The sequence below is a fragment of the Centruroides sculpturatus genome, unplaced genomic scaffold (assembly GCF_000671375.1).
Source record: "Centruroides sculpturatus isolate CEXI.00-Female unplaced genomic scaffold, Cexi_2.0 scaffold2049, whole genome shotgun sequence".
In the NCBI taxonomy this organism is placed as follows: Eukaryota; Metazoa; Arthropoda; class Arachnida; order Scorpiones; family Buthidae; genus Centruroides; species Centruroides sculpturatus.
Window position 1 is genome coordinate 18,157 of NW_019386254.1, and position 12,251 is coordinate 30,407.

Here is a 12,251-nt window from a genome sequence, read left to right on the forward strand (position 1 = left end):
GAGACATCTTGAATATTGAAAAGATTTAAATAAGATGAATTATCTATCTCTAAGTAATCATTTGAATCTTTGTCAGTATGAGATAGTTGGTGTATGCTCACATGAGAATGTTTAGTTTTTCCACAAACCCTTGCAATATGACCAAGAATGCCACATTTATTACAGGTAAATGTTCTAAATCTACAATTCTCACGGGAATGATTTTTGCTTCCACAAGATTTACAGATGTAAGTACTGGTTTTCTTTGTTTCAAACTTAGTTTTATCTCTAGGACTATTCTCACTAAACTCCTTCTTTCTGTTAGAGAACTTTGTGGAACGAATTTTAAAACAATCGTTTTCGAGTGGCAATTTATTGAAACGACCTGCATCAATCAGAGCTTGTTCCATAGCAATAGCATAATTGATCGCTTTCTGAAGGTCTAATTCCAACTCAATTTTAGCAAATAGATTTGAACGAATCCTAGGGTCGTACAAGCCCGACACGAATTGATCTCTTAAACGTGAAACAAGGGAATCTCCAAAATCACACTTTTCACTTAATGATTTTAAACAAACTATAAAATCGTTAATCGATTCTCCTTCTTTTTGTACCCGGCGAGTAAAGTTCGCTCTCTCGGAAATAATACTGACTGATTTATTTCTATGGGACCTCATTATACTTTTTAAATCAGCAAATGTCTTCGAAGAAGGTTTATCTGGGAGACAAAGGTTCCTTAATAATTTGTAAGCCACCGGACCCATTTGACTAAGAAGAGTAGCCACCATTTTTCTATCGTCGGTGATATTGGACGCTATAAAGAATTCTTCCAATTGCTCGACATATTCATCCCAGTCAGTATTTACGTTGTAAGGGTTAACGTTAATCGCATTTGCCATTTTCGAATAAAGGAAAGAGAACAACAATAATAAGCAATTTGGTAACTTACGGGTCGAAGGTTCAAAGTCTAGCTGAATGTAACCACGTGTTGACTTCGGTGAATTGGTCGAGAAAAATAAATGAACGTCAGTATTCTTGAATAAAATTGAAGAAATATATTATCTTTAATCCACCTCGTCACCAGAATTGGTATGTATTAACGTCGGAATTAGATTACGAAAAGGATTGAAACGGATTCTCATGAAACAGCTAAATCAACACGTCTTTATTGAAGTACATAACGGTGCAGAACTCTGCAGTGCGCAGGCGCGCTACTACATATATACATTTGAACTGCCTAGATGGCGCTGCGATACATAGCAGTGCCATCCATGGAAGTTGTGAAAGCACAGCTTCCCTTGTATTTTCTAAAATATAAATACATATTGTGTGATTATTTCCATTAATTAATTCAAAGTATGTTAAAATAAGTTAATATTTTATTATAACCACATTATGTATCTTATTACAGATTTCTATACATATGAAAACAATGATAAGATTGCTATTGTATAATTGAATATAAATTTGTATATGCATATTCCCATTGGAAGCACTGTATTGTCAAATACGGGATAGCTTCCTTGGTAAAAATATTTAAATTGTGTAAAGCAGCCAATTTATACACATTTGTGCATGTGCTTTACAGAGCACTAACCTCACGCAGTTTAGCTTGTGGATGCTAGACACTGAAATATCATATAATGCTTCCAATGATTCTATCCAGGGCCAGCACAGCTTCCCTATCATCACATATCACCGCATGCCACTGCAATCTATTATAGACTATTATCTGTGCATATATGGTCAATGACTATTCCATTTTTCCTTAATAATGTTAGCAAGGAAATTCATAAAGTCTATTTCCTGTAAAATAAATTTAATAACTAGCTACATACTACTAATCCTGATGTAGCTTGTGTTAGACTAAGTTTACAAAAACTAACAGGAAGAATAAAATATAAATCTTACTTAATTGTACTATAAACTAGTACATGAAAATTTAAATTTTTGTGTACTAGTTTATAGTACAATTAAGTAAGATTTATAACAAGATCTGACTCCATTGGTTTTTTAAACAATTTTAATTTTTAAAGAATAAAATATTTTGATTGTATATTATGCTTTAAGTATTTTAATGGTCAAATACATAATTACTAGCTTAAACTAAGAATATCCAATAGAAGAAAAACATAGATATATACTCCTCATTATAGTCTAAAAATATCCCACAGATCTACTTTTGTTGTAACACCATACATTCTAGTCCAGTAGAACATATTCTACATTATGATTTTATACAATATAAGAGATTGTGTCAACATATTTTATATGCTTAACTGATTGGTAATATAGTGTGCTTTATTAAATTTTTACCTTTTAATATACAAATTTCTTAAATTTATTTATATTTTTATAGTAGTTGATATTATTTATTTATATCTTGTTTATGTAATTTGTTAGATAAGTTGAACTATATTATAAAAAAAATATATATACAGATTTATAATTTATACACTAATTCTTATTTAGCTCTGTTATTTTATTGTACAATGCAGGTTACTTGTTGTTATGGAATGGAAATTCATTGTCATAAAACATTTCCAGTTATACATAAATAAAATAAATAAATAAAACATTAATTGCTCTTAATAAATGTCTGATTAATAGCAATTATTTCAAATTTTCTATAAAAATGCCTCTCCAACAAGCTTGTCAAAATCAATCAAATAACTTTTGCTACATTTATGGAAAGTACTTCTTTGCATAGAAAGATGCTTTCATCTATCATAAAAAAAAATTTACATTACTTGGAATGGAATGGAAATAGGAGACCAAGATAAGCAGTGTGCTCCACATGTTTGTTGTGCAGTGTGCTATGCTAAACTGATTAATCAGTGGAAGGATAAAACTCTAAGTTGTTTTCTGTATCTACAGTATGGAGAAAACAAAAATACCATATCACCAATTGTTATTTTTGTCTAAGGAATACACAGGGATTTATAAATAGAAAATCTAAAAGACACATAATTTATCCAGATTTACTTTCTGCAATAAGATCAGGTCCATACTCAGCCTTCCAGTACTTTCAAGATTAATAAATGAAATTGACAGTGAAAGTGAAAAAAGTAGCAATGAAAATTGCCATCATCTCCTGAAAAATGACCACCTATATCAGGGCATAAGTAATCCAGTCTGACACTTTTTAACTCAAGTGGATCTAAATGATTTACTCTATGACTTAGAGTAAATCTCTCTTAAATAAAGGCTAAACTGCTGGATTCCAGGTTACAAAAATACAATATTCTACACCCAAGTAGAAACATTACTAAATTTGGACTTAGAGGAAAAATTTTTGTTACCTATTTTGTGCAACTAACAACATACTGACTTCCTGCAACCTCTGCACTTTAGATATGATCCTCAGGACTGGAGAAACAGTATGAAGAAAAGTGCATGTCTTCCATGTTAGTTGATGATTGTTGGATTATTATTAGAGACAAGAAAGAGAAGATATGCAAGATTTTGTTCATTTTTTTGAAGAATAACTATTAGATGTAATATTCACAAAAATATTATATCATGTATCTTATTTATAAATTTTTAATATTATATATAGGAATAAAGTAAGACTGATTAAGTTATTTCGTGAATACAATATATAAACCTTAAAATATTAAGAATATTAGAAACACCTTAAAATTCCAATTATTCATAAACTATCCCTAACTGAAAAAATCTAAACTAATCTAATCTAAAAATCATAGATTAAAAATTAGCAAAAAAAAAAAAAAAAAACTGAAATAAAGTGATTAATCAAAAATTATTACAAATATCGTAAATAACAGTTCACAAATGCATATATAGAAATTTTTTTTTTTGGAGAGGGAAATGGTCTTCACAATTTGAAATCGATCGAACACACTGTGAAATGATTGTATACACTCGCGCCATCTATCGTAGTATAAATGTACTATGCCAGAAACCATCGCGGGAATATATAAAACAAGTTCGCAAAGTTTCATGGCAANAGTGGCTTGCACCTGTATATCATACTTTAACAATAGAGTTGTGTCACTCATCAGAGAAAAACTTTTGAATTGAAATAACATGACTTTTGCACTAGAAGTTCATATACAGTTAATTGGGGTCTCTTACCTCTAATGCTTCCATATCTGGTCTTGACTTTTATCTATCTAACTCTGTTTGTGTTTCCTTAATCTTAAGAATGAACAGATGGATGGATAACAATGGAAATTTATAGGTCTACAATTTTTTCAAATTGCAGCCCAAAAATACACAAAATAACAATTTAAGAGCAAAAAAAAAAAGGAAAAAGTGCACACTGATGAAAAAAGAGGGACTAATATTCCCTCTAAACGATTGTAAATAATAAGAACCATCCTGTGATACTTTGAAAAGCAGGGGCATTTCAACTTCCCAATATTAGTTATATTAATGTGATCACTTTGATAAGTTTGCCCAAGTAATTTTGAAACATCCTGTACATAATTTTACTTATTGCATTATATATAGTACTAGCTGTTATCCGTGGCTTTGCTCGCGAGGATTTTGCAAGTAAACCCCATTTATATTCAATATTTCAACAACCATAGTAATTGTTATATAACACCTACCGCTGAGAATGATGAGAATTGCTGAGAATCAAACGAACTGTTTTCAATTTGATCAATTTTCTGGAATGTTTACAACTGTTCTATAATCGAACCAATATGCAATAACAAATTCAAATTTAAAACGGTTCGAACATTTTTAAAATTGAAATAGATAACATTTCAGACATTGTTATAAATATTTTTTATCAATTTAATACACCTAAGTACTCAATGAAAATTAAACGTAGTTGAAAACGAAAAATCGCATCTAAAATAGTACAGTAGAACCCGTTCTTCCGGTTAAGCCTTAATCCTCTCCTTCTCCCCCCACGGGGGAATTTCAAAAAATCCCTTCTTAGTGTGCGTTTTCATGACGTACCCTAACTGTGTAACAAATTTCACTTCTTTAGGTTCAGCGGTTTGCTCTGGGCAATGATGAATCAGTGAGTCAGTCAGTCACGACAAGTAATTTTATATATTTAGATTTAGTATTTCTCAATGTAATATTTTATTTAATGTAATCAATAGTGGATAATATTTTGACATCACTACCTTAATTAAAACTTCATATATCTTAATTTGAAGATCATTATACAAAACCACTTGTATTCTAAAAAATCAGACATATTAAACACTTACCCTCAACCATGGATGTTTCAAAGCACTCTTGACATCTATTCTTCCACTGAAAAAAATTTATAGTCATATTTATTAAATTCAAAAACATTTATTGATTTACAATTTTAAAAAGAAGTACATCAATAAAATAAATATTTGAAGCAATGATTTTCAAAGCATCAAAAATATTAATACTGATATAAATTTTTTAATATGGAAATTCATTGTCATAAAACATTTCCAGTTATACATAAATAAAATAAATAAATAAAACATTAATTGCTCTTAATAAATGTCTGATTAATAGCAATTATTTCAAATTTTCTATAAAAATGCCTCTCCAACAAGCTTGTCAAAATCAATCAAATAACTTTTGCTACATTTATGGAAAGTACTTCTTTGCATAGAAAGATGCTTTCATCTATCATAAAAAAAAATTTACATTACTTGGAATGGAATGGAAATAGGAGACCAAGATAAGCAGTGTGCTCCACATGTTTGTTGTGCAGTGTGCTATGCTAAACTGATTAATCAGTGGAAGGATAAAACTCTAAGTTGTTTTCTGTATCTACAGTATGGAGAAAACAAAAATACCATATCACCAATTGTTATTTTTGTCTAAGGAATACACAGGGATTTATAAATAGAAAATCTAAAAGACACATAATTTATCCAGATTTACTTTCTGCAATAAGATCAGGTCCATACTCAGCCTTCCAGTACTTTCAAGATTAATAAATGAAATTGACAGTGAAAGTGAAAAAAGTAGCAATGAAAATTGCCATCATCTCCTGAAAAATGACCACCTATATCAGGGCATAAGTAATCCAGTCTGACACTTTTTAACTCAAGTGGATCTAAATGATTTACTCTATGACTTAGAGTAAATCTCTCTTAAATAAAGGCTAAACTGCTGGATTCCAGGTTACAAAAATACAATATTCTACACCCAAGTAGAAACATTACTAAATTTGGACTTAGAGGAAAAATTTTTGTTACCTATTTTGTGCAACTAACAACATACTGACTTCCTGCAACCTCTGCACTTTAGATATGATCCTCAGGACTGGAGAAACAGTATGAAGAAAAGTGCATGTCTTCCATGTTAGTTGATGATTGTTGGATTATTATTAGAGACAAGAAAGAGAAGATATGCAAGATTTTGTTCATTTTTTTGAAGAATAACTATTAGATGTAATATTCACAAAAATATTATGATATAATAATTCTATTGTTTGCATTTCATTTTAGATCATTTCATCCAAAATCTATTATTTTTTTTTATTAATATTATTAATTTTGATTATCTGATTTATGTGTTTATAATATACATTTAATCAAGGCTACAAGATAGGATGACAAGGGAAAGTTGCCCCAGGCTCCATATGTTGCAGCTATTTCTGTCTGATTGGTCGGATCTAAATAAATACCTTTTATCAAAAATAAAAATGATTGCAGTATGAGAATGAAGTGTATTGAAGATATAATAAATACAGTAATTAAATAATAATTTTTAATGGGTAAAAAATATACTAAAGATTTTTTTCACAATAGTCCCTTATAGTAGACAACTACAGTAACTTAATTATCTTTTTCACATATTGTAAATTTTAGCTTGTATTTTTCATCAGATTCCAAAACTAATTTGTTATTTATTACTTTTTGTTATCACTTATTCATTATTAACATAATTTATATTGAAAAAGTAAAATATAGCCTTTTATTTTAACATTTTATTCTAATTTCTGAAATTAAAATTCAGTTAGCTTTGGTAATAAATGCACCTGCCTGATATGACAGAGGCAAATCTGTATCAGTGAATATTGAAAACTGTTTATTTTTATAAATAAAAAAAAACCTCATTTTTATTTGGTACTTTGATATATTTATTTAAATTTCTTCAAATTAACAGAAAATTTTGACCAAATAGTTTTTAAAGTAATCCAGACAAAATGCTTTTTTCTGCATCACTATGATTTTAAAATAAGTCTGACATCAGAAATTTATTAAGAAATAGAATAGCAGTAAAAGTTTTTATAATAGTAACTAATAATAGCATTATGTAGATACAAAGGAAGCCTAAATTATTAGTAAGTCATAGACTCTTCTTGGCAACCATCTTAAATATATTATTAAAAATAAATAGCCTTATAAATTAGGATATTAGATATTAAAAAATAAATTCCTCCACTTTTCTAAGTTCATTCTTTCAAATATGACTCACATCAACCATTAACCAGTGTGAATACGATTAACATTTGAGTGACAAATGTTTTCGTAATCCCTTCTGGCCTTTTCTTCAGGCTTTTTTCACTTCAGAACAGGCTTTACTAGAGAACAATATTTAATTTCCAATTTTAGTTAAAGGTGTAGTGTTTTTCACTAAATGTTTGTATGTCATCATTAAATATATACGTATCTATATACTGTATTTTGTCGCACATTGGTAATTGTAGACTTTTTCCATAAGTTCGTACCACTTCTTGAGGTGTGGTAGTGCGAGCCTGTGATTGGCTCCCCTGCCATGACGTATGTTCCCTCGTCAGGACATGGCACGGGTTATAAAAAGGAAAGACCACGTGCTAAGAGGACCTTTCTTCGTTTCACCTGGGTTCGTGTCGGGTCGTTGGCAGAGGAAGGAAGGTGAAGAACAAAGAAGAAAGAACCACGTGAAAGGAGGACAATTGTGTACTAAAGGAGAGACTTTCAGCAGGTATCAAGATCATCTGCCACGTAAGAATAGTCCAATTATCAAGTTATAAAGTACTAAGCCTAATTGTCGCGTCGGGCAATTTATGTGTGATTGCAGCGATTCCTAATTGTCGCGTCGGCATTTTATGTTAGATCACTCCGTCGTATTCTTGTGTCCAGATCAAAGGGGTGACGAGAGCCCCATCGCAAAACAAAAATCGTGTGTGAACCTCAGATGTGTATCTTCGTGAAATTAAATCTGTTCAGTGTTTTGTCAATTTGTGCTGTCTTTTCTATTCTTAATCTCCACGCTAACGTATTTCGGTACGCTACGGTACTACATATGGCGTCCGCGACAGGATTCTTTGTCATTGGGTAAGAACTTTTTAGAAAATTTTTTGTGAAGACGCGCACTGTTACTGAGGTTCATAGCGCACGTGTACTGTATGTGATAGTTATTTGCCATTGGAGAATTGTTTGTTAGTGTAATTGTGTAATTATAATTAGTACTTAATTGTAATGGAAGAACAAGTCTCGAGCAGATCTAATATGGCCGCCACGATAGAGTCCGGGAGCGTACCCATTATCACTGGCTTCATGGGGATGATCCCCTATTTCGCCAATGTATCTATGGATGCCCTTGAGATTCATAGATTTTTTATGACTCTGGATAACGTGGCCGAACTGGCGAAACGGGAAGATTCGGTAAAAATCTCCGTACTACAGGCTCGCTTAAAGGGTGAGCCATTGTCAATCTTCTTCGACTTGAAGGAACAAGGAGTGAATGACTATTCCTGCTTTAAGGGAGCCCTGATAAAATGTTTTAGTCGAAAAGAAAGGGCTCAGAATCACCTTAGCCTATTATTAAACGTAGCCCAAAAACGTGGAGAAATAGTATGTAATTATGCAATCCGTGTGAATTCCCTATTTTCGAAGGCTGCAATCTGCAACACCAAATTGGATTTACTTCAGGATGATGTGGTTAAGGAGAGTTTTATAAAAGGGTTATTGCCCGAATTAAGGAAATCGGTTATGCAGAGGCACCCACAAACTTGAGAGGAAGCAATTGAGTTAGCCGAGGCTGAGGAAGAGGTAGAGCTCGTTTGTAGTAAGCGAAGCCTCATCAGTGAAGTGGGTGTAACTGTAAACCAGGAACCTAGCCAGGTCGAACAGAAATCTAAGTTAGACAAACTGGAACAGAAGGTCGCCCAACTAAGTGAGTCGTTCAAATCGATGTGTGAGCTAGTTAAGGAGAGCCAGAGTCAGAGAAACGACCGGGTTGAGAGGAGAAGATGTTTCATTTGCGGGAATGTAGGTCACTTGGCAAAATTTTGCACAAGGCAAAGACCTTTAAACTAAAAAACGGTCGTTTGGAAGGTCAGGCAAATGGCCGTAGTGTGATTATGACTCTGACTAACAATGTGAGCCTTACGGAACGGGGGCTCCCTGTTGTGACAATAAGCATATTGGGACGGGAAATGAAAGGGTTACTCGACAGTGGTGCCGAAAGGTCTGTAGCAAGAGATGAGTTGGTGGACTGGGTAAAGGCTAAGAATGAGAACTCCGTAATTGAGAAGGAAGCGTTCATAAGCGGTATATCAGGGACAGTCATCTGTAGTAATGAGTCAATGTTAGTTACAATAAATGATGATATGCCAGAATTAGAAATTCCCAGAATGAAATTTCCAGCGAGAACAACTTATGAGTTAATTATAGGGATGGACATTATTACCAGTTATCCAACCTTGCTGACGCAAATACAAATTGGAATCGGTTCTGGGCGATTAGACATAAATCGCGACTTTAATATAAGCATAAATAAAGGGGCAGACGATGGTGAACATATATGGGACCTGGACCATCTTGAGAAGTGTGTTAAGGAAGGCGTATTAAGTGTGCTGAAGAAATACCCCACTGTAGTTGCTAAGTCTATAAGGGATGTCTCTGGCTCACGTAACTATGTTCACAGCGTAAAACTAACCTCTGATCAGCCTATTAACACCAGACAATATCGTATTCCTTATAGTTACTTGCCAGCGCTTAAGCGTAAGGTTAGTGAACTCATTGAAGCTGGAATTTGTGAGGAAAGTGTGTCATCCTGGAACTCCCCTATACATGTGGTACCCAAGGACTCTGGTGAGATCAGGCTCACTTTAGACCTGCGCAAGGTCAACGAAATAACCGAGCCACAAATTTTCCCCATGGCAAGAATTGACGATATTTTGGCTCAACTTGAAGGAAATCGCTACTTCTCTGTCCTTGATTTGAAAGCTGGCTATTTCCAAGTCCCTCTTGATCCAAAAGTAAGACATATATTTGCATTTTCCACGCCATGGGGGAAATATCAGTTATGCAGGATGCCTCAAGGAGGTAAGAACAGTGGTCGTTTTTTTCAGTATATGATGACGAAGGTGCTTGCAAGGTTTATTGGGTGTAGTTGCCACGTGTTCCAAGATGACATTGTATTGTTTTCAAGAAATCTCGATGATCATTTGAAATTACTGGAAGAAGTAATCGTCACCCTAAGGGATGAAGGTTTACGATTGAATCCAAAAAAGTGCCAGCTCTTAGCTAAGAAGGTTAGATACTTAGGACATATTATCGACGCGGAAGGTATTAGGCCCAACCCTGAAAATTGGAGTGCGATAAAAAAAATTAGACCACCCACTAACATCAAGGAAGTACGTAGTTATCTGGGAATGGTAGGATTCTTCCACACTTTCATTCCGTCGTTTTCTGAAATAGCGTCCCCTCTCACTGAGTTAACCAAGAAGGGAAAGAGATTCTATTGGGATGCACGTTGTCAAGAGAGTTGGGATACGTTAAGGCAGGCCATAGCAAATCCCCCAGTATTGGCCCACCCTGACTTCAATAAGGATTTCTTCCTCCACACCGACGCTTCAGACCAAGCTGCAGCAGCTGTTTTAGAACAAATGGTCGGTGATAGCCTCGTCCCAATTGGTTTTTACAGTAGGAAGTTCAAGGAGGCTGAGTGCAATTACTCGACAATAGAGAAGGAATGCCTAGCGATTTTGTTATCTCTGAGACACTTTAAGCATCTCATTTTGGGGAGAAGAACTATAATCCTGTCTGACCATAAACCCTTGAGTTTTTTGAGAACTATCAATAACGGCAGTCAACGTCTTACAAGATGGGTGATGGAACTGGCTGACTATGATATTGAGGTCAGCCATGTAAGGGGTGCTGATAACAAGGTCGCAGATTTCCTCTCATGTAGCATCAATGGGGTGAATCAATTTGAAATCGATTATAGTACCACAAGGATCCCCATGGAAGGAGAACTAATTGAATCGCAAGATAGTGATAGCCTGTTCGGGCCCATCAAAAGAGACATTTCCCGTGGAAGTAGTTAGGGAAATAATTTTCAAGTATTATACCTTAAGTTATACCTTAGTAAACAACTGTTTATATAAAAGCTTTTATTGGAAAGCTAGGAGTAGTTGTGTTAATAGAGTGTGTGTAGGGGAGAATCTAGCTAAGAAACTTGTTAAGGCGATCCACGAAAACCAGCTTATGGGGCATTGGGGAGTGATGAAGACCTTAAAAATTATTGAGAGGAGTTACTTCATAAAAAATGTAAAACGGGTAGTGGAGGAGGTTATAAGAGAATGCCCTAATTGCCAGAGACATAACGTGCATAAAGGCAAGGCCCCCCTCCAGAGTAATGAAGGGGCAAGTGTTCCCTTCCAAAAAATTGCCATAGACATTATTGGCCCGATCAAAACATCAGGAAAAGGGAATCGCTTTATACTAGTCATCGTAGATGTGTGCACACGCTTCATTGAGGCCCACCCTGTACAGGATCAAACAGCGTATTCCATTAGTAACATAATTTTTGATCAGATCATTTGTAGATACGGGATCCCAGAAATCATCATGTCGGATAGAGGAACGAATTTTTTGTCTACCCTTTTTGTTGATATATGCAGTTGGCTAGGTATACGGAGAAATATTACAACTGCATATAGGCCGTGTGCAAATGGGATTTGTGAACGTGCAAACAGATCACTTGCAGAAATGATAGCTAAATCGAGTGAGAAGGATAATGTCGAGTGGGACGATCTGATCCCGGCAGCGTGTTTCGCTCATAACAACACATATCATTCAAGCCTTAATGAAACTCCAGCCTTCCTCCTTTTCAGTATAGATCCACGGACTCCATCCATGGAACACGTGCCGAATAGCATGACAACCGACGAACGGAGTGTATTCCTCCTTACTAAGTTACGCGCCATTAGGGAGTTGTCGGAGAAGCAGGCAGAGTCTCGACAAGAGAAAAATCGTACTTATGTAAATAAAGGGAGAAATCTAATAGTTTTCAAGGAAGGACAAAGGGTTTGGGTGCGTCGTAAAGGTGTGAAGAAAGACAAGTTTGCCCCAAATTAT

The 12,251-nt window shown here is 34.2% G+C and overlaps 1 protein-coding gene across 1 annotated transcript in view; it reads right to left on the bottom strand.

Moving 5' to 3' along the window:
• Nucleotides 1-12,251, bottom strand: part of LOC111614283 (obscurin-like) — a gene marked incomplete at its 5' end in the record, with an annotated part of 69,942 nt that overhangs the window by 17,039 nt on the left and 40,652 nt on the right. Inside the window, 3 exons of the mRNA XM_023355659.1 lie at nucleotides 1,005-1,013; nucleotides 4,078-4,104; nucleotides 5,169-5,220. Of these exons, the coding sequence (XP_023211427.1) occupies nucleotides 1,005-1,013; nucleotides 4,078-4,104; nucleotides 5,169-5,220 (88 nt within the window). The remainder of the gene's footprint in view (nucleotides 1-1,004; nucleotides 1,014-4,077; nucleotides 4,105-5,168; nucleotides 5,221-12,251) is intronic.